At 50.9% G+C, this 23,011-nt stretch overlaps 1 protein-coding gene across 6 annotated transcripts in view; it reads left to right on the plus strand.

Moving 5' to 3' along the window:
* The window catches only part of rabgap1l (RAB GTPase activating protein 1-like), a 128,043-nt gene that overhangs the window by 12,941 nt on the left and 92,091 nt on the right, over window positions 1–23,011 (plus strand). For all 6 annotated transcript variants that reach the window (XM_061237443.1, XM_061237437.1, XM_061237439.1 and 3 more), the window contains 8 exons: window positions 1,627–1,840; window positions 3,187–3,361; window positions 4,769–4,929; window positions 6,712–6,822; window positions 8,982–9,048; window positions 11,299–11,401; window positions 15,471–15,637; window positions 17,814–17,940. In XM_061237443.1, the coding sequence (XP_061093427.1) occupies window positions 1,627–1,840; window positions 3,187–3,361; window positions 4,769–4,929; window positions 6,712–6,822; window positions 8,982–9,048; window positions 11,299–11,401; window positions 15,471–15,637; window positions 17,814–17,940 (1,125 nt within the window). The remainder of the gene's footprint in view (window positions 1–1,626; window positions 1,841–3,186; window positions 3,362–4,768; window positions 4,930–6,711; window positions 6,823–8,981; window positions 9,049–11,298; window positions 11,402–15,470; window positions 15,638–17,813; window positions 17,941–23,011) is intronic.

Here is a 23,011-nt window from a genome sequence, read left to right on the forward strand (position 1 = left end):
ACGGTGACCTCACTTATTTTTTGCATGTTGGGCTTTTTCAAATATACCACCGCCTGACTGCAGGTATTGTTCTACGAAAAGTCAATGAATGAATTGTTTAAAGACAAGACAAAAAGCAGAGTATAGAAAATGGAGAAGAACTACAGTGAATCCCGAGGGGGTTTCCCTGAGACAGGCTGACTGCATTCTAAGTAGAATTCCCTGTGAAATTCTCCTGGGTGTTGAAGGTAATTTTCCTGCCTGATGAATTCACACAAGATTACTCTCACCAAGGTCGAAATGAATGGGGGACATTTTAAGAAAGTAGGTCCAGCATGAATATTTCATGACTTGCCTTGTACCTTCCTTATTTTGGGTTTTTAAATCTGGGTCGTTCATTGTGAAGTTTGACACACTTTCCATAGCGCTGCTTAGACTACTCTCGGGGCGATCTGATGCCTACACACAATGTCGTGTTTAAGCTTTCCTCTTGGCCCCTGTTGAAGTTTGTGCTGAATGTATTTATTTATTCACATTCTGTCCTTTGTATTGTGTGTTTCAATGGGGGAAATGTCAGGTCCGCTGAAGTCATGTACCAAGTGAATCATTGTGGAAATATACACGTTCACTCTTGCAGTTATGTAGAACACAATGTGGGTTAACCAACATTTGGCTGGTTTCACAGACATAGATTAGGTTTAGTCCTCGACTCAGTTGAGTTTTGTATGGAGAATCATAATAGGTGTTAAGTCTAGATAGATAGATAGATAGATAGATAGATACTTTATTCATCCCAAGGGAAATTTTAGAAAGTCTAGTGCAGTGGTCCCCAACCCTGTTCCTGGAGATCTCCCGTCCTGTAGGTTTTCACTCCAATCCTAACAAAGCACATCTCATTTAACAGCAAGAGCAGGGCTGCCCAACCCTGTTCCTGGAGATCTACCGTCCTGTAGATCCACCTCAGAATCAGGTGAGCCAAATTAGGGTTGAAATGAAAACCTACAGGATGTTAGATCTCCAGGAACAGGGCTGGGGAGTACTGGACTGTCTCTGTGAAATCGGCCCATTATGTACTACGAAATGTACTATGTTTTACAGAAAAACAAGAATTTCACTTATAACTATTTTATTTATTCATTTATTTACCAGGGACAGTGCACATTAATCAATCAATTTTCAGTTTCCACATCAATGTACATGCACCAGATTTAGCTAATGAGCTCATTTTCATCTGTAGTCCTGAACCTGCATGTCTTTGGACTGCCAAGCCGTTGCTGTGTACCCTCTCTCTGTGACCCTGATGTGGTATCCCCCACCCTAACGTCCCCCCTTTCCCCCCTGGTCACCCTAACGTCCCCCGGTCTCACCCCCGGGTCACCCTAACGTCCCCCCCCCCTCCTGGTCACCCTAACGTCCGCCCCCCCCCCTCCTGGTCACCCTAACGTCCCCCCGTCTCACCCCCCTGTCACCCTAACGTCCCCCCCCCCTCCTGGTCACCCTAACGTCCCCCCCCCCCCCCCTCCTGGTCACCCTAACGTCCCCCCCCCCGGTCACCCTAACGTCCCCCCGTCTCACCCCCCGGTCACCCTAACGTCCCGTCTCACCCCGGTCACCCTAATGTCCCGTCTCTCCGTCTCTCCCCCACAGAGGCGTCTGCGTGCCCCGCAGCAGCCGGAGGGCGTGCGGTCCCGGAGGAGGACAGCGTCCAGTTCAGCAAGCTGTCGTACCTGGGCTGCACCTGGGTGAAGGCCCCGCGCAGCGAGTCGGAGGCCCAGCGGGCCATGGCCACCCTGAGGGCCGAGAGCGCCGTGCCCATCCCCGTCACCCTCTACGTGCCCAGCGTGCCCGAGGGCTCCGTCAGGTGTGTTACAGAGACGGGCTCCAGGCCCGTCCGCACACACGGGCTCCAGGCCCGTCCACACACACACAGGCTCCAGGCCCGTCCACACACACAGGCTCCAGGCCCGTCCACACACACACAGGCTCCAGGCCCGTCCACACACACAGGCCCCAGGCCCGTCCACACACACGGGCTCCAGGCCCGTCCACACACACAGGCTCCAGGCCCCAGGCCTGTCCACACACACGGGCTCCAGGCCCGTCCACACACACAGGCTCCAGGCCCGTCCACACACACAGGCCCCAGGCCCGTCCACACACACGGGCTCCAGGCCCGTCCACACACACGGGCTCCAGGCCCCAGGCCTGTCCACACACACGGGCTCCAGGCCCGTCCACACACACAGGCTCCAGGCCCGTCCACACACACAGGCCCCAGGCCCGTCCACACACACGGGCTCCAGGCCCGTCCGCACACACACAGGCCCCAGGCCCGTCCACACACACAGGCTCCAGGCCCCAGGCCTGTCCACACACACGGGCTCCAGGCCCGTCCACACACACAGGCTCCAGGCTCCAGGCCCGTCCACACACACAGGCTCCAGGCCCCAGGCCCGTCCACACACACACGGGCTCCAGGCCCGTCCACACACACACAGGCTCCAGGCTCCAGGCCCGTCCACACACACAGGCTCCAGGCCCAGCCACACACACAGGCTCCAGGCCCGTCCACACACACAGGCTCCAGGCCCGTCCACACACACAGGCTCCAGGCCCGTCCACACACACAGGCTCCAGGCCCGTCCACACACACACAGGCTCCAGGCCCGTCCACACACACACAGGCTCCAGGCCCGTCCACACACACAGGCTCCAGGCCTGTCCACACACACAGGCTCCAGGCCCGTCCACACACACAACTGTAGCTATAGGCCGCATGTCTTTGGATTAGAACAGGGCTGCACAACTCCAGGGCTGCGCAACTCCGGTCCTGCAGGGCCGATCCGCGTACAGGTTTTTGTTGTCCCAGCCAGTTACCTTTGCATTCGTTTTCTGACTGCTCTATAAACTGCACAGGTTCAGTCCTGCACCGGATCGCAGTAAAATCTTTAGGACACCCGTGCAGTCTGTAGCCGTAGCTTGTGCTCATGACAATGTCAGATCAAGATATTACTGAGCTAATTCAGTAATTAACAGCGGACGTTGACGTAAGATCCTGAACCGGATCGGCCCTCGTTGCGCACGCCGAGATTAGAACGATATTTAACCGAGAACAAACTGGTCTCCAAACTTCTCCGTGCTCACTCGAGCTCAGCCATAACGGCCCGGTCTCTCTCCCCTCCCCTCCCCTCCCCTCCCGCGGGGCAGGATCGTGGACCAGGCGACGGGGACGGAGATCGCCACCTTCCCCATCTACAAGGTGCTGTTCTGTGCCCGGGGCCACGAGGGATCGCTGGAGGGCGACTGCTTCTCCTTCACCGAGAGCTACCGCAGCAGCGAGGACTTCCAGATCCACGTCTTCTCCTGCCACATCAAGGAGGCGGTGAGTCTGGCCCCCCGCGCCGGCGTCTTCCTGTGGGAGCTCAGAGCACCATTACTGAATACAACCATGGACCGGGGCAGCCTGTAGTCTAGGGGCAGCCTGCAGCCTTGGGCTCAGGTGTCAAACGCCAGTCCTGGAGGGGGCGCAGTGTCTGCTGGTTTAACTCCAGTCCTGGAGGGCCGCAGTGTCTGCTGGTTTAACTCCAGTCCTGGAGGGCCGCAGTGTCTGCTGGTTTAACTCCAGTCCTGGAGGGGCCGCAGTGTCTGCTGGTTTAACTCCAGTCCTGGAGGGGCCGCAGTGTCTGCTGGTTTAACTCCAGTCCTGGTGGGGTCGCAGTGTCTGCAGGTTTAACTCCAGTCCTGGAGGGCCGCAGTATCTGCTGGTTTAACTCCAGTCCTGGTGGGCCACAGTGTCTGCTGGTTTAACTCCAGTCCTGGAGGGCCTCAGTGTCTACTGGTTTTTGGGGGGGTTCTTGGCACCTGTGGTTCATTGAAGTCATTGATTGGCTAAAGAATCCACACACCGTGTTCTCAAGGCCTTAATTTGCAGCTGACTGAAAGGAAACCACAGAGACCTGCAGACACTGCGGCCCCCTGGGAATTCACTTTGACACTCCTGGTCTAGTGACAGCTTATTAAGACATTATACTATTAAAACGTTATACTGTTAAAACAATGTAATTAATACTGCTGACACTGTTACCTAGGTCTTGGCTTATAGTACTGAGCTAATTGATGGTTGTGGAGGAAGTCAGATCCAGGAGAGCTGCTGGTTTTCACTAATAGTTCTGGGGTCTGCCCTTTTCTCTCCCTCGCTCCCTCCCTTCTTTCTCTCCCTCTCTTCTCTCCCTCATTTATCTCCTTTTTTCTCTCTCTCTCCCTCCCTCCCTCCCTCTCTCCCCTCCCTCCCGCCCTCTCCTTCTCTCCCTCTCTCTCCCTCCCTCTTTCCTACTCTCCCTCTCTCCCACCCTCTCCCTCCCACTCTCTCTCCCTCTCACTCTCTCCCTCCCTCCCTCTCTCCCTCCCTCCCTCTCTCTCCCCTCTGTCCCTCCCTCCCTTCTCTCTCCCTCCCTCCATCCCTCCCTCTCTCCCTCTCTCCCTCTCTTTCTCGCTCTCTCCCACCCTCTCCCTCCCTCTCTCTCTCCCCTCCCTCCCTCCTTCCCTCCCTCCCACTCTCTCCCTCCCTCCCTCTCTCTCTCCCCTCCCTCCCTGCCTCCATCCCTCTCCCTCTCCCTCTCTCCCACCCTCTCCCTCACTCTCTCTCTCCCCCTCCCTCTCCCTCCATCCCTCTCCCTGTCTCTCTCTCTCCCTCTCTCTCTCCCTCCCTCCCTCCCTCCCTCCCTCCATCCCTCTCTCTCTCCCTCCCTCCCTCCCTCCCTCCCTCTCTCTCTCCCCCTCCCTCCCTCAGGTGAGCCGGATCCTGTACAGTTTCTCCACGGCGTTCCGGCGCTCGTCCAGGCCCGCCCCGGACGTGCGGGACCCCGCGGGCCCCCTGACCCCCGACAGCGACGTCTTCACCTTCACCGTCTCGCTGGAGGTGCGCGAGGACGACGGCAAGGGCAACTACAGGTACGGCCAATCACGGGTCCCCGTTTACTCAGCGCTGTACAGCCACCGCGAATCACAGCTGGGTGATGCAACAGCAGCCATTTTGTGCCAGAGCGCTCGCCACACATCGGCTGAGGTGGAGAGGGAGAGAACGATTTTAAGGAAAGATCTGTCCCAACAGAGGGGGTAGGCACCCACACAGGGAACATTTTCACCTTTTAAAAAGGCATTTTAAAATCTCCTTGGCAACCATATTTTTACATGAATGGTAGTCATACTGAATTACTTGAAAATATCTTATGACATTCTTCAAGATGATAGCATATACACGTCTATTACTTTATTGGTTCATTAGATATTGGTGTATGCACCTCTGTTTTCTCATAACACCTCTGTGACAGTTGTGCGGCTATTAGGAGGGAATAACCTGTTACGGGGAATGTGAACCTCTCACGAAGTGTTCGCGTCATGTCCTGTTTGTGGGCAGTTGGTTCTGCCCTCATCCAGTCCGTCCCGGGTCACTCGGTGTCCGCACGCACAGAGACCGCGCGGGGGACGCTTGTTTCGTGTCTCCTCAGAGCAGTGGCACCACGCCCGGCCTCTCTTCACAAACGGCTTAATCTTAAAAAAAACCCCCCAAAAAAAATAAACAACTGCCACTCGTGTCGCGGAGGTGGGCGGCGGGACGATTAAAGCTGGTGAGCTGGGTGAAAACATTCAGCTGCTGAAATAATTACACATTTATACAGTATGCGATTTGGTTTTCAAACAATGGACGCCGGCTGTTTCCAAGGCCTTTTTCTGTTGTTCATTTTGCTAAACGGCCACCGTGCCAGTCGCACTATACTTGTATAACCACCTGATAGCGCAAGAACTTATTAACTTATATTTGCTTATGTATCTGTTCAACTTTACTGTATATACGCATAATATTATTTTAATACAATTTGTAGAATCATAAAACACAGTTGAGTTACTTTGCAACGCTCCAATTAATGTTGTTTATAGCAGCATCAAGCTTCAGTGCTTTCACCAGCTTAACCGGTGCCATATTGTGGAAATGAATCCACACGATCCGTATGAAAATGAAATCTGCATTTAAACCGTTTGGACCGTTTGGTCTTCCGCACAGTTGTGACATCACAATGATGCGGTCACATGCTTCAGCGTGGCCTGCCTTCCAGCCTGCGTTCAGATCGTTAGAGCTAGCCAGCCAATCAGAAGGTCATAAGAGGCACTGGCTGAATGGCTGTGTGAAATTGGACAGAGATGTTTTTGGTACTCTTATGGATATCAGAACCTAAAATAATAAAACACTGGAAAGGTGTGCTACACGGGACCTTTAAACATTTAGCGTACTCGTGTGCTGCTCAGTCAGGTTACTGTCTGATGCTGTTTCCTTGTTGCATGCAGTTGCTGCATCCTGTTGTGGAGTGAAATGTGAAGCCGTCTTTGTTGCCTGTGCAATAGAAAATCTCTTTCTTCATTCCACGGTCGAAAATTACCGTATCTTCTGTTTCCCCATCACAATGTATTTCTCTGTCAGGGTCTGATGCACATTCATTCGGCTGTGCGGTTATCCGTCTTTTGTTTATTTGAGATCCTGCTTTCTCAAGTGACACGAGAGTTAAGAAAAAGCCCCCAAACAGCCAGCCAGCTGGGTGTCTCTCACAGCGGTTGACTAATGTGGATTTTTTAAAGGACGTGTGTCATCACACCTCGTGCTTTGACTGCGCCGTTGTTGTGGTGAAGCGTGTTGGGGCACGCCGGTGTGAACCCTGCTCTCCGCGCTCTCCCGTGCAGCCCGGTTCCTAAGGACAGGGACAAGCTGTACTTCAAGCTGCGCCAGGGGGTCCTGAAGAAGGTGGCGGTGACCGTCCAGCAAACCACCAACAAGGAGCTGAGAATCGAGAGGTGAGCGGACCAATGGACACGGGGGGGTCAGGGGACGGGAGCAACTGAGGATCATGGGTAACGTAGTCTAAGGGGCTGTTGCTACTGTAAACCTCACAGCTGTAAATATCAGCTATTGAAAATGTCATGCCGACCAGTTAACATTTACATTCACAAGCAGTGGGTTTGAGGACAGGAGCAGCTGAGGATCATGGGTAATGTAATCTAAGGGGCCTTAGTACTGTAAAACTCACAGCTGTAAATATTAGTTATTAAGAGATACTTTTATCCAAAGCAACTTACAGTTGATTAGATCTGGGCTCAGCACAGATCTTACCGTGGCTACACTGGGGCTTGATCCACCAACCTTCCAGGTCCCAGTCAAGCACCTTAGCCGCCCCCGAAATATCAGTGTTCGAAAAATGTCATCGACATCCACAAGCAGGAACGTGGCCCCAGAGCAGTTCATTAACAGACAGCTTTTCCCCCAACTGCACTTCACCTGACAAACAGCCGTGCATCACCACCCCTAGTCGTTACAGGCTGACTAGACGAGGAGCTAGAAAAACCTGATTCCTTATTTGTGTGTGGGACCAGGCCAGTGCCTGTCTGTACAGTGCCAGGAAACCAGAAACCAGGAGTGCAGTGCTCCTTGCCATTATGGGATGTGTCACGGGTTTAATGTGACTGGGGTTTAGCAGTCACCTTTATGACTTTTAACCCTTTGCTGATGGGTTATTTCACTCTGGTACAACACAAGTCATTTTGTGGTGATTATCCAATTTTCCTGGCGTAAAATTGGACCAAAAGACTGGGACAGGCAAGGTCGGTGGTTCAAATCCTGGTGTAGCCACAATAAGATCTGCACGGCCGTTGGGCCCTTGAGCAAGGCCCTTAACCCTGCATTGGTCCAGGGGAGGATTGTCTCCTGCTTAGTCTAATCAACTGTATGTCACTCTGGATAAGAGCGTCTGCCAAATGCCAATAATATAATATAATGTAATGTAATGCGTAAAGTGAATATTAGCAACATCGGCTCTCCCACTTGTCCAGCTTTCAATTCACTCCCATACATTTCTGGGGCTTCACCGAAATGAATAGTTTTAACGCACACTTTAATTACAAAGGATAATGGATCGATAAAAGAGAGTACCAGCGTCAAGTGATCAGTGTTTTCATCTTAACTATAATGGGGATGCAGCATTCACTACTGGCAACTGAAAACAACGGGGTTCCTAGAATACACTGACTTCAAATTTTGAAAAAAATATTCCTTCCAAAACTTCAGTTTCTACTTTTCAAAGGTTAATTTACTCCAGCATTCTTTCCTCTTCAGAGGTGTTCATTATGAATCAATTTGTCCTCATTTTCAATGCGTTCAGTGCACTCTACTCTAGTGCAGTAGATATAAAAGTGTACTGGAGAGCTTCATTTTACGGTTAAAGAGAGTGCGTGTATCTGGAGGGGTGTCAATTGCGATTATTGCGTAATTTTCTTTTATTTAAAAGCGCAGTTCTTAGAGAATGCACTAGATGGCGCTCAAGCGTCGGTGCAGAGAGGAGCCGCTCGCGCACACGCACAGATATGCGGCAGACGGCAGAAACGCCACGGTTGCCAGGTGGAAAGGGTGGTTTTCACATTAAAAGATTTAATTCTTCAAAAAGTCCCTAGCATATTGGCCCAGAACGTGAGGAGAGTCAGTTAGGCAATCCCTGCATTGTCACATTGTAGGTGTGGTGCATGCTGCAAGCCAGGAATGAGACGATGTTATTAAACCACCGCAGTGTTTGGGGGGCCTTCCTCTTGTGCAGTGATTTAACAGGGTGGGGCTGGAAATGACACAGTGATGATTTGGTGGAGAAAATGGCGTAATTGTCTCAGGCGGTAAGAGCAGTCGTCTGGCAGTCGGAGGGTTGCCGGTTCGATCCCGCCCTGGGGCGTGTCGGAAGTGTCCCTGAGCAAGACGCCTAACCCCCAAATGCTCCTGACGAGCTGGGTGGTGCCTCGCATGGCAGCCAATCGCCGTCGGTGTGTGTGAGTGTGTGTGAGTGTGTGTATGAATGGGTGAATGAGAAGCATCATTTGTACAGCGCTTTGGATAAAGGTGCTATATATATATATGCCAATATATATGCCAACCATTGACCATGTGTTAAATTTGGACTTGTTTTGGGTTCTAGGTGCTTCGGAATGTTGCTGAGTCCCGGTCAGAAGGTCCGGAACAGCGACATGCATCTCCTGGACATGGTGAGACGGGCCGGCGGTCGGTCACTGGGGGGGGGGGACAGGGACATTTACGGTCTCAGAAATACAGACACAGGCTCGGATGCTCTGAATTCTGGACCGCCGGTTACCCCGGCTCAATCGGACGATTAGCCATGTGCACCGCGACCGCTTCACCCCAATACAACGCCACAAGACAGGAGCATTTATCGGCTGCTGTTTATGTCACGGAGTGTGGCTCAAAATGGCCGACCGTGTAAATGACTGGGGTTAATGAAATTAATTGAGAGCAGAAGTCGGTCTGGAATTCAGAAACCGATACGGCCCCTCTTGCCCATCTCTGCCCTACAGCCTCTGGCGGTAGTTACATCTCAGGACGGCTCTAGCAGCATTTAGCCTAGCCTGACCATTAGCTGGCATTAGGATTCGCGTTAGCATTAGACCGTATGTTATTCTAGTTTAAGTGTGGGGATTGTATTTTTGTACAATTCATCGCGGTGTGCTTGTTGTTCAGGACGCAGTTCGTATCTAGGGCAGTAGTCTGCAGCTGTAAACACGTAGTGTAGGGTCAGTTCACGCGCTTGAGTGAAGACATTACTGCATTAACTCAGAGAAGGGCTCAGCTGGAGAGGCCGGCCTGAGGACCAATGCAGTTAGGCTCTGACAGATGTGTCTCTTCACTGCTTTAAAAATGTAAATGTAACAGTCTTATTATTACTCCCAGTAATATACTTTGATCTGGAGTAATGAGTTGTATATCTGCATAGATGTGTGTTTGTGTGTGTGTGAGAGAGAGCTGTATGGTGTGTGTGTGTGAGTGAGTGTGAGAGAGCTATATGGTGTGTGTATGTGTATGTGTGTGTGTGTGTGTGTGTATGTGTGTATGTGTATGTGTGTGTGTGTGTGTGTGTGTGTGTGTGTGTGTGTGTGTGTGTGTGTGTGAGTGAGAGAGAGAGCTGTATGGTGTGTGTGTGTGTGTGTGTGTGTGTGTGAGTGAGAGAGAGAGAGAGAGAGCTGTATGGTGTGTGTGTGTGTGTGTGTGTGTGTGTGTGAGAGTGAGTGAGTGAGTGAGTGAGAGAGAGAGAGAGAGAGAGAGAGCTGTATGGTGTGTGTGTGTGTGTGTGTGTGTGAGTGAGTGAGTGAGTGAGAGAGAGCTGTATGGTGTGTATGTGTGTGTGTGTGTGTGTGTGTGTGTGAGTGAGTGAGTGAGAGAGAGAGAGCTGTATGGTGTGTGTGTGTGTGTGTGTGTGTGTGTGAGAGTGTGAGAGTGTGAGAGTGTGAGAGTGTGTGAGTGTGTGAGTGTGTGAGTGAGTGAGTGAGTGAGTGAGAGAGAGAGCTGTATGGTGTGTGTGTGTGTGTGCGTGTGTGTGTGTGAGTGAGTGAGAGAGAGAGCTGTATGATGTGTGTGTGTGTGTGTGTGAGTGAGTGAGAGAGAGAGCTGTTTGGTGTGTGTGAGTGAGTGAGTGAGTGAGTGTCTGTGAGTGAGTGAGTGAGTGAGTGAGTGAGTGAGTGAGTGAGTGAGTGAGTGAGTGAGTGAGTGAGTGAGTGTCTGTGAGTGAGTGAGTGAGTGAGTGAGTGAGTGAGTGAGTGAGTGAGTGAGTGAGTGAGTGAGTGAGTGAGTGAGTGAGTGTCTGTGAGTGAGTGAGTGAGTGTCTGTGAGTGAGTGAGTGAGTGAGTGTCTGTGAGTGAGTGAGTGAGTGAGTGAGTGAGTGAGTGAGTGAGTGAGTGAGTGTCTGTGAGTGAGTGAGTGAGTGTCTGTGAGTGAGTGAGTGAGTGAGTGTCTGTGAGTGAGTGAGTGAGTGAGTGTCTGTGAGTGAGTGAGTGAGTGTCTGTGAGTGAGTGTGTGAGTGAGTGAGTGAGTGAGTGTCTGTGAGTGAGTGAGTGAGTGAGTGAGTGAGTGAGTGAGTGTCTGTGAGTGAGTGAGTGAGTGAGTGTCTGTGAGTGAGTGAGTGAGTGAGTGTCTGTGAGTGAGTGAGTGAGTGAGTGAGCTGTATGGTGTGTGTGTGTGTGTGTGTGTGAGTGAGTGAGTGAGTGAGTGAGTGAGTGAGTGAGCTGTATGGTGTGTGTGTGTGTGTGAGTGAGTGAGTGAGTGAGTGAGTGAGTGAGTGAGTGAGTGAGTGAGCTGTATGGTGAGTGAGTGAGTGAGTGAGTGAGTGAGTGAGTGAGTGAGTGAGTGAGTGAGTGAGTGAGCTGTATGGTGTGTGTGTGTGTGTGTGTGTGTGTGTGAGTGAGTGTGTGTGAGACGCGCTGAGGGCTCTCTGTGTCGGCCTGCAGGAGTCCATGGGGAAGAGTGCCGATGGGAAGGCCTATGTGATCACCGGGACCTGGTGCCCCAACACGCCCGCCTTCCAGGTGCTGAACGAAGACACGCCGAAAGGTGAGCTCACCTGGGCCCCGGGCACCAAGCAGTTATCCAGCTAGTTAAGCTGGATTACTGCACTGAGTGAAACCCACCAAACAGCTCTTTATCCTGCAGTCCATGTTCCACATTTGGCACATTTTCCAGGTTTTCCTTGGTGGTAATTATCCAGCTTACTCAGTATTTCACGATGTAGGATTACTGAGTTAGCTGGGTAAAGCTAGTAAAACCGGGGAACGGCTCTTTTTCCTTCAGTCCATGTTCCATATTGGAGAGGTTTCCAGGTTTTACTCACTGCAGTTATCCTGTAAACTGCAGTGATCCTGCTCTGTCAAATAGCCCCCTGTTGGTTGTGTATAAAAGCAGCGGCAACCTACTGTAAACCCTCCCCGCTACTGTGACAGAGTGCCACATTAACCAGTATCTATGGTAACGACATTTGTTCTGCCCGTCTAAAAATAGCTTTATTGCTATTTTCCTTGGATTAATTGCCAACCAACTATAGATCAGTTTATGTCACCTGAATGTGGTTAATGCATCTTTCTGAGCAGGAAGGTTCAGTCGGTGTTGAAAATAGTGTGAAAATAAGCCGTGCCCTGAAAGCATTCAAAGTCCTGCGATTTACAGAAGTGCTCCAGTCCTATCTGACCGCGACAGCTGATTTCACTTTACTCAGAGTGCCCGTTGAACCGAGTGACTGTGGAGTTTTTTGTTTTTTTCCACCACTGTTGGTTTTTTTTCTCCGAGATTAGCCCAGTGGTCAAAGCGATCTATGCTGCTTCTGTGCAATGGTTGAACAGCTGTGCTAAAATTCCTCCAAAAGCGCATCACAAATATTTTCCTAAGCTCCCCGTGCTAGCTTTCCACATGCCGCATTTTCAGTTTGGTTGTCTGTGCGACAAAACGACAGCAATCGTACCATTTAAAAATATTTTCAAAAATCGTTTCCGGTGTACATCTTGTAGATGCGTGTGTTTCTAGTCTCTGCCCAGAATTTCAGAAACATTCTTAAAGCTAGCTAAAAATATTCGCTGCATAATCGCGTTTTCCACTATGTGTGAAAGCAGCCATTCGCTGCCAGTCGGTGAACGTCTCTTATGTCAAGTTTTAATGGGTCTTCTGAACAGAACATAACATTAAATTACTTAATGCACTTAAAATAAACCAGAATATGTTGAAGAGCGCGCTGTTTGATGTCTGCTCGCCGCTGTTTGTGAGCCGAAATCTGGGGGGAATTTTCAGTTCTCGCTCTCTGCCTTTCGGAGATCATCTACAAAGATCTGCGCATAATTACATGCAAAACCATCCGTTCTGTCCGCTTTTTAAAAACTGCCTTTTCTATGAGAAAAAGAACGGGCCTCTGCGAATATGAAACGGGTTCGGGTTATCTATGTTAAGTTATTAACTATTATTAATATTCTCAATTCGTTTGAGAAACAAGTGCGGCTGGGGTTGAATTTCCATTGGAAAATTGACGTTCTTGTCAAGAGTGACGTACCAAGGTTATCTTTCCAGGATGTATTAAATGCATAATTCCTGAGGAGGAACACGCAGGTATACAAGCACGCACGCGTGTATGCACATGCACACACGCGTACACACACACACACACACACGTGTGTACACACAGTCTCCCTCATAGACAAATGTTTGCACAAGTGAAGTAATGCACTCGCCGAGCTGAAAACAGTGCTGAAACAAATGCGTACAGCAGCGGCTGTTAGGAAATGTGTGCTGTAGAGCACCTTCATAACCAGCACCTTCATAACCACCTTCATAACCAGCACCTTCATAACCACCTTCATAACCAGCACCTTCATAACCAGCACCTTCATAACCAGCACCTTCATAACCACCTTCATAACCAGCACCTTCATAAGCACCTTCATAACCAGCACCTTCATAACCAGCACCTTCATAACCACCTTCATAACCAGCACCTTCATAACCACCTTCATAACCAGCACCTTCATAACCACCTTCATAACCAGCTTCATAACCAGCACCTTCATAACCACCTTCATAACCAGCACCTTCATAACCACCTTCATAACCAGCACCTTCGTAACCACCTTCATAACCACCTTCATAACCAGCACCTTCATAACCACCTTCATAACCAGCTTCATAACCAGCACCTTCATAACCAGCTTCATAACCACCTTCATAACCAGCACCTTCATAACCAGCACCTTCGTAACCACCTTCATAACCACCTTCATAACCACCTTCATAACCAGCACCTTCGTAACCACCTTCATAACCAGCACCTTCATAACCACCTTCATAACCAGCACCTTCGTAACCACCTTCATAACCAGCACCTTAACCAGCTTTATAACCATCCTCCTGTGTGCCCACAGCGGGGCACCCCACGTAACAGCGCTGGTGTGAGCTGCAGGAAGTGACTAAAACCGCTCACTCTGACTATCCCTAATGAAGTCATTACATTACATTATTACGTTATTGGCATGTGGCAGATGCTCTTATCCAGTGCGACGTACAGTTGATTAGACTTAAGCAGGAGACAATTCTCCCCTGGAGCAATGCAGGGCTAAGGGCCTTGCTCAAGGGCCCAACGGCTGTGCGGATCTTGTTGTGGCTACACCGGGATTAGAACCACCGACCTTGCGTGTCCCAGTCCTTTACCTTAACCACTACGCTACAGGCCGCCCCCTCATCGCCACAGTCGAGACTCACAGGATATAAGTGCGGTGTGTGTGTGTGACAGTGCGTCTCTGCTCTGTGAACCGGCTTTCAGCTGGGTGTTCAGGCTGAGAGCCCTCAAAATGGCCTGCTGTGCCAGGTAAAATGTCCGCCCTCAGCTGCATATCTCTGGGCCGACCCGAGACGTCTCTGCTGGAGGTGAGAGGTACTGTATCTGAGGCCTGAACCTCTATTTTTGTCCCCCCCCCCCCCAACATCTTTCCCAAATCAGAATTTTTATGCTTCACAGTTTGACGGCGGAATTGGAAATCTAATTTTAGGCGTCTTCTCGAAAAGGTTTTTAGGTCGTTGTTTTTTTTTCGTTTTTTTTTTCTTTTTCTTTTCAAATTAATTAAAATCATAAAAACCTTCTCGGTGTGAAATAGGTTTATTTTCCTCCTTGTAGGAGCGTGATAATTATTCACTACTGTTTATTGGATTCTGTTCTGTTCTGTCGCTGTTGCTTCACCCGGAAGAGGGGGGGGAATAACTCCGCAGAACTAGGCTCTACTCCGTTCTGCGCGACGCCGAACCGGAGCTAGAGGCGTGCGGTTGGGACTGAATGAAATCTTGAGCTCAGAAATAATATAACCGCGCATTAAAACACGGGGCGGTTGTGTTGCTTCTCCACTGCTGCTTCAGCCACAGACCGAGCCCACGCGCGGAGAACGGCGTTCGCTGTCGGCGTCAGCGAGACGGGTCAGCGCTGCGGTTCGGCCCGGCTGGCTACTCGTTCGCCAATCGGCCCGAGGGTTTCGCGCTGACTCTCCCCGCTTGCTCTGGGAATCGCGGAACGCCTCCGTTAACAGAGCTGGGGGGCGGGGGGGGGGGCTGGGCTGCGTTGCGTTGCTGGTACGTGTGGGTGTGCACTCTGCCTGTTGAAATGAAGCTCTCCAGTACATGAGATAACTCGTGGAATATAGATGAGGACACTGAGTAAACTGCCTGTCTGTTGCACAGTATGACAGAATTTATCTAAATTCTGTCTCCGTCCCCGCTGGTTGCTCGGACACCATTCCGGCTCTTGGCTGGGTGTCCGTATTACTGCCCTGCTGTAAAATCCAGATATGCCTCCTTGTCTAACTAGTCTTAAGATGGTCAAACCGTGTTAAGCAGGGAGCTGGTCTGAACTCGTCAACCAGCTAAAACACATCGAGCTGCTCGCTGGTCTAAATTGGTCAACCCGTTACCGGCTGTTTGAAAACATGGCTTGAGCTGGTCGAACCATGTCAAGGTGGGAGCGGGTGTGAATTGGTCAACCTGTTACCAGCTGTCAGTTGCTTAAAAACCTAGCTTGAGCTGTTTCTTTTCCAGCGGTACAGTAACTGCATCCACCCACTCCCTGAGTGACGGTACGCTGTCTGCCTCCTGTCCCTCTCAGATAAGCAGGTGTACATGACGGTGGCCGTGGATCTGGTGGTGACCGAGGTTCTGGAGCCGGTCCGCTTCCTGCTGGAGACGCTGGTGCGGGTCTACCCGGCCAACGAGCGATTCTGGTACTTCAGCAGGAAGGCCTTCACCGAGACCTTCTACCTCAAACTCAAACAGGTATTTCGTTCAGCTGCATTCAGCTCAGTTCAACTCGGTTTAACTCGGAAGACTGTCACAAAGACGCTTTACGGGGTAACAGAAGGGGGGGGGGGAAAACAGAATAGCAGATGTGGTACAAATACCCTCAAACAGTGGCCAGAAAAAAACTCCAGAAGAAATCTCGGGAGGAACCCGGTTATAGGCCTCCACTGGCCTACCAGTTAAGATGGTAACAGTTTAGGTATTAAACTAGCAGGTGAAGTAGATAGGCCGCATGGAGGGATGTCGAGAATGCAGTTCGGAAGGGAGGGTGGACGAATCTGTTCCAGGATGTGCCGGAGCGTGGGGATGAACCCGGATGAGGAAACCCTGCACTAAGCACACTGTAACCGGTCACGTACGCATAGGAGGAGAGGGGGGGTGGGGTGGGGGGGGTGAATCTGTTGCTCCAGGATGTGTGAAAACGTGCGCATGAACCCAGATGGGAAACCCTGCACTAAGCACACTGTAACCGATCACGTACGCCGCCCCGCCCCAAAAACAGCCGCGGGCACCTTTTCCTGTCACCGCCGTGCGGCTTACCGGCAGTCAGGAGGGCAGAGGGGAGCGGGCGGGGCGGGCGCGTCCCGTGTAAACACCGGAGCACGCGAGTCACACTCCTCTGGAGAGGGGCAAACAGAAAACAGAACGGACGAGGAAACAAAAGTCCCCCTTTTCGAGAAGTGAAAAATACGGACACGGGGGCCGGCTCTCCTGCAGGAACAACCCGCCGAGTGGAAAATGACGGCCCTGTACTGTCGGGAAGCTAATAAGAGGGCGATTCTCATTATCGCGCCAGAGTAATTAGGACTGCAGCCCGCGTCTCTGCCTGATTGCCTGTGTAGTTATCTCACGGCGGAGAGAAAGAATGCCTGTGCTGTACTTAAAAGCTAATTAAAAGATAATATTATGGTGTCGGCACAAGATCCAATCCGGGGTCCTATTATTTTATTATTATGTATTTGTTTAGGCCTACTCGTTGGGTAAGAGGAATTGCCGTGTACTTATCGCCGTTCTAAACGGTTTTTACCCCAACGGTGCCAAACCAGCAGAACTCCTCGCCATAAGGCTGACATGACTCTGTCATCGCCATGACAACAGCTGACATGACTCTGTCGACGCCATGACATAACAGCTGACATGACTCTGTCATCGCCATGACATAACAGCTGTCACAAGATGGCATAACGGATTATGTCAGTTGATGTCAACTAATGCTTTTATTCGTAAATGTTATGACCGATGTTACTGAGCTCGAATTTACCAGTACGAGTGACTGTTTGACGTCAACTGATATCATCTCTTATATGACAGCTGCTATGTCATGTGTATGACGGCGTTATGTCAGCCTTATGGCGCGGGGGTTCAAGTAAAGTTGTTCTTCTTGCTTCAGTGCTGCTGTAAGCCAAGTTCAGTGATCCCTGAACAAATAGAAGGAGATTAAACTTCTAGACAAAATGGCCTCCATGGCCAAGTGTTGTTCTCGGTAAGTCCTCACGCTGAGACTTCTCCCCGGTGAACTCCCTGCTGCCGGACGCAGTGCCCGAAAGCGCGTAGCCACGATGGAGGGTTTCCTGTCACGGCTGCTTTTTAATTTCCTTCTGGAAGCGTAATTACATTTTCTGCAACCGCCCCCCCCCTCAGGACTGCCAACAGCGATGCTAACTCCAAGTAGTGCGCGCGTGGGGGGGACTTCTGGAAGATGCTACTGTAAGACGAGCATTCCAGACGTCAACACGCCCGAATCGCATTCCAGAACAGTCTAAGAATTAGCTGTGAAACCCCTTATTGGTTCCGTGAAATTATTTTTGGCCTCTGCTTTCCAACATTCATGGACTAATCATCATTTTGTTGTCCTTCCTGCTCATTCAGATTTATAAATAGTCTTTGGGACATTTTGTGGGGAGAATTACAATTCTCTTTCTCTCTTTCTTGTTTTCCTTTCTAATAATTTTTCTCTATCCATTGCATTGGTTTTCTCCACGTGTGTCTGTGTCTGTGTCTGTGTCGTGTGCGTGCACGTGTGCGTGCACGTGTACGTGTACGTGCCTGCTTGTGTGTGTGTGTGTGTGTGTGCATGTGTGTGTGTGTGTGTGTGTGTGTGTGCGCGTGTGCGTGTGCATGTGCGTGTGCGTGTGCGTGTGTGTGTGTTCAGGGCACAGAGAAAGACGGCCAGGGAGACGCCATGTTTGAGGTGGTGAGCCTGCAGAGACAGGCAGAGAAGACCAACGGAGCACGAGGGCGACTGACCTCCCCCACCGAGGAGGAGGAGCAGGAGGAAGGTACGGAGAGAGGTCCCCCATTGGGTTGTGCTGTGCTGGGTTGTAATGTGTTGGGTTTGACTGTGTTAGGTTGTGCTGTGTTGGGTTGTCCTGTGTTGGGTTGTGCTGTGTTGGGTTTGACTATGTTCAGTTGTGCTGTGTTGGGTTGTCCTGTGTTGGGTTTGACTATCGTGAGTTGTCCTGTGTTGGACTTGACTGTGTTGGGTTTGACTATGTTCAGCTGTGCTGTGTTGGGTTGTCCTGTGTTGGGTTTGACTATCTTGAGTTGTCCTGTGTTGGGCTTGACTGTGTTGGGTTGTGCTGTGCTGGGTTGTGATGTGTTGGGTTTGACTGTGTTGGGTTGTGCTGTGTTGGGTTGTCCTGTGCTGGGTTTGACTGTGTTGGGTTTGACTATGTTCGGTTGTGCTGTGTTGGGTTGTCCTGTGCTGGGTTTGACTATCTTGAGTTGTCCTGTGTTGGGCTTGACTGTGTTGGGCCTGACTGTGTTGGGTTGTGCTGTGTTGGGTTTAAGGTATAGAGTGAAGTCTCCATGATATGTTGCGTTAGCCTGAGCTGTGTTATGTTGTGTTGGGTTGTGCTGTGTTGGCTTTGCCTGTGTTGGTCTGAGGTATTGAGTGAAGTTATGTGGTATCCCATTGTATTGTTTTCTGTAGGCTTGTGTCATGCTGGGTTGTGTCATGTTGGGTTGTGCTGAGCTTTGATAGGTTTCACTGGGTTGTGTTTGCTTGTTCTCAGTTGGGTTGTGGTGTGTTGTGCCAGATTGCATTGGGCTGTTTTAGGCTGGGTTATGATGTTGTCTTGTGTTGTGTTTCGCTGCGTTGTTTGTGTTGTGCTACCCTTAGGTGTTTGTCTCTCCCCAGTGATCCTGCTGTCCTGTATTGGATGTTTACAGTCTGCTGGCATAATCAAAGCGACTATGTGTGTGTGGTGCTGTGAGATCTCACACACGCATGACCAATATCGATTAACGATGTAGGCATTCTCTCCTTAAATACCGGAGGGGCGCTGGGTGTTGTTCGATTTAAAAGAAAAATGACAGCGCTCTGAGCTCCCCCAGATTGCTTTTGAGAACCTGAGCAGAAAGTAGAGCAGGGTGCCAGTGCCCAAATAGCTGCTTCCATACATTTTTTTTTGTTTACATTTCATTTGTTTATTTATTTTTAGGAAAAAAATTTAAAAAGTAATAAAAAAAGGGGGGGGGGGTTTCTCTTGCGCGTCACACAAACGCGACGATCGATCGATCGAGATTTCCGTCGCAGAACTTAAAACGAAACGACCCGCCCGCCCGCTCTGGGGTTAAATGAGCGTTTTCTTGGGGGGGGTGGGGGGTGGGAGTGCGGCTCCGGGGCCCGAGCTAGCGGCTGTCCGCGGGGGGGGGGGGGGAGAGGAGCGTTTGTTTTGGATGGCGGGCTGGTAAACCTGGAGGCAGCGGAGAGCGGCTCAGCGCGGCCCCTCCGGCGGGAAGCGGGCCCAGGTTTTCGGCTAAGTGGTGTCGCCGCGCGCTGCCAAGACGCCGCGTGGCCCAGCCGCCTGGCGGCGGGGGGGCCCTCCTGGCTGACGCTGCGCTTGTTCTGAGCCGGTTTGGCGGTCGACGCGAACAACGCTCAGCGCTTTTAATCGCTCCGCAGGGTCTGGACGCTTCGCCACTGTAGCAGCTCCCGTGTCGTTCCTGATTCCGTTTTTTAAATTTATTTAGGCTATAATTGATAAATATTTAATTATGTATCCTTCCGGCATTCCGACAACACGCCCTGCATTTTCCTTAAATAAACAGGAGTTTAGTTTAAAAATACCACAGTTGCGTTTAACGTTGACGTTGCCAGTTTTATTTATTTATTTATTTTTATTTTTTTGCACAGAATGTAGCGCATCTGTGTTTGGCTGGCTTGGGCTGCCGTCTAAGAATAGGAGGGTGAAGAATTTCTTCTCCCGCGCCGAATAAAAAGGCATTACTAATGTTCTGCGGACAGCTGCAAGCTCTCATTCGCTAAGCGGTCTTAATAAGGATCGCCGCGAGAGCTGGCCACACGGGGGGAGATCTGTCACACACCTCCTTACCCAATCGCTTCTTTCCCCTAATAGATTTAATGAAAACATCGGAGGAAGAGTAATAGGTATAATTTCACAGACGGCGTTCTCTTATTGTCCAATTAAAATTTGACTCTGACGTGATATTGAACATTTTCTCTCGGCCGCTATGCTCAAAAAGCCATAGACTGCTCTGCGCTAGACAAGCAATTTAATACCTCAAAGGTCTCTTACAAACTTCAGTGGTCCTGAGTGTAAAAGTAAAACTGTTAAATTGATTGTCTGTTTTCTATGTAGTGGGCAGAATGAACATGACATTTGCCCTGTGCCCGGAAGGAAGAACAGAAATGAAAGTACACCGTAGAGTATGACTGTTTCTACACCTTGTTGCATCCAAGTGCTTTGAGAAGCACAACTAGTAAACAGGGAGAAGAAGACTCCCACACACTGGATTATCCCGACAGTCTCTTCAACTTTGATGCATCGGTAAATAAAAACTGCTTGCGTGTATTTGACGTTCGTCTGCGATTGGGGGGGGGGGGGGGGGAAAGGTCGGACCGGAAACGAAATGGTTGAGTAGCCTGAAGTTTTGTTTTTTTCCCACACAGGTGGCATTGGCAGGAGTGCCAGCGTGTGGGAGTTCTTCTACCCTCAAATGCTATGTGCTTTTCATTTCTGAAAACGAAATTCTCCGTGTATAACCCACATTCGTTTGCAAGCAAAAAGGACTCAGTACTCTTCTGTTTCAAAGGACACATTTCTCCGTCACGGTCCCTAATATGAAAATGACAGAAATCAATAGATATGTTTGTGAGGCACAATATGAAACAAACCAATTCACCATCTTTACATTACGTTGCGGTTATTTAACTGATGCTTTTATCCAAAGTGACTTACAATTGATTAGACATTACATTACATGACATTACATTAATGGCATTTGGCAGACGCTCTTATCCGGAGCGACGTACAGTTGATTAGACTAAGCAGGAGACAATCCTCCCCTGGAGCAATGCAGGGTTATGGGCCTTGCTCAAGGGCCCGATGGCTGTGCAGATCTTACCGGGGATCAAACCGCCGACCTTGCGGGTCGCAGTCATGTACTTTAACCACAACGCTACAGGCCGCCCCAGGGGCAATGCAGGAGCAATGCAGGAGAGCAGGGGCCATGCAGGAGGTCTTATTGTGGCTTCATCAGGGCTCGAACTACTGCATTTTAGCTCCCAGTCAAGCACCTAGACTAGCCACTAGACTACAGGCTGCCCCATCTTCCTACTGTCCAGGTCCTTTCTGCTTCAAGTAAGTCCTTTGCCGAGTGACAGCAATGAGAATGCGCACCGGTGTCACGGTTGGAATCTCAAGGTGAAGGTCACATCTCATGATAAACACACAATATCCATTAGCTCTGTGAGATGAGAGATGTTTTAAAGGCCAAATGATGACCATTGGCCTTTAAGATGAGGGCGCTTTGAGAGGGAGAGCGTCAGTGTCGAGCCTCTCGGTGCTGCGTAAACATGGACCGGTGTAACGCGCGAGACTGTAAATACCGGCGACCCAAACACAGAGCGCCGTTCTCCTGTGACCGCCGTGTTTCCCAGCGCAGGTTCCTTCCCCGGGCCCGGAGTACTTTTTTTTTTCCAAGACCATGTTCCACCCCCTTGGAAAGACCATGTTCCCACATGGGGCGACATGGCTCGACGTGGCTCAGGCGGTAAGAGCCGTCGTCTGGCGGTCGGAGGGTTTGCCGGTTCGATCCCCCGCCCGGGCTGTGTCGAAGTGTCCCTGAGCAAGACACCTAACCCCCGAATGCTCCTGACGAGCTGGTCGGCGCCTTGCATGGCAGCCAATCGCCGTCGGTGTGTGAGTGTGTGTATGAATGGGAATGAGAAGCATCAGTTGTACAGCGCTTTGGATAAAGGCGCTTTATAAATGCCAACCATTTACCATTTATGTTCCCCCCCCCTGCCCTGGAGCATGTTCCACCCCCTGGCCTATGACCATGTTCCTCTGGCTGAAGAGGCCTTTCTCTGGTGCGTGAGTGTGTAAGCGCTATATAACTGCAGTCCATTTACCACACATTACCGTCCTCCCCGTGGGCTGTACCTGCCATCCGCGCTGAGCTCCATCAGTTAACCCCCAGTCTCACCTCGAGCACTGCGATCAAAACCGCTCTGCGAACAGAACCGCTCTGCGAACAGAACCGCTCTGCGAACAGAACCGCTCTGCTAACAGAACCGCTCTGCGATCAAAACCGCTCTGCGAACAGAACCGCTCTGCGATCAAAACCGCTCTGCGAACAGAACCGCTCTGCGGACAGAACCGCTCTGCTAACAGAACCGCTCTGCGAACAGAACCGCTCTGCGATCAAAACCGCTCTGCGAACAGAACCGCTCTGCGAACAGAACCGCTCTGCTAACAGAACCGCTCTGTGATCAAAACCGCTCTGCGGACCGAACCGCTCTGCGAACAGAACCGCTCTGCGGACAGAACAGTTAGCGGACCGGCGGGCGCACGGACTACGCCAGAGTGCGGGCGAATTCGGCCCGTCTGACCGCGAGCACTCTGAGCGCCCCGCGTCCGTTCCGGAGCGTTCTAGAAACCCGCGGCACTCAGAGCACTCAGCGGCGCGGCGACCCTGACCCGGGAACCTCTCTCCGGCGCCGCCGTGATAATCCACATACGCGTCCAGAGAGAGAGAGCGAGGAACAGCTGAAAGGGACGGATCCTCCCACACCTGCCATTGAATTTACCTCGTCACCTCTGCAGATGGACCTCTCCTCCAAGGCCCCCGCTACCTGCTATGAAAAGGCCTGGGTCCCGTTGTTTCCGCGCGAGCTGCTGAAAAGCGTTTCTAAAGCCCGCGGTCCATTCCGGCAGTCTAATAAAGCCTCTGAAAGGAAAGTCATTTGAGCCTCTCGCCGGAGGTCAGATTCATTGTTGCTGCTCCTGAAAGCGCCGCTGTGTTTAGCACCAGCAAGCGGCGTCGTCCCACACCCGGCCGCTTCCCCGCCATTGTTGAATTTTTCAGATTCTGTCAGAAATA

Source organism: Conger conger, chromosome 4, assembly GCF_963514075.1.
Source record: "Conger conger chromosome 4, fConCon1.1, whole genome shotgun sequence".
NCBI classification, from domain to species: Eukaryota; Metazoa; Chordata; class Actinopteri; order Anguilliformes; family Congridae; genus Conger; species Conger conger.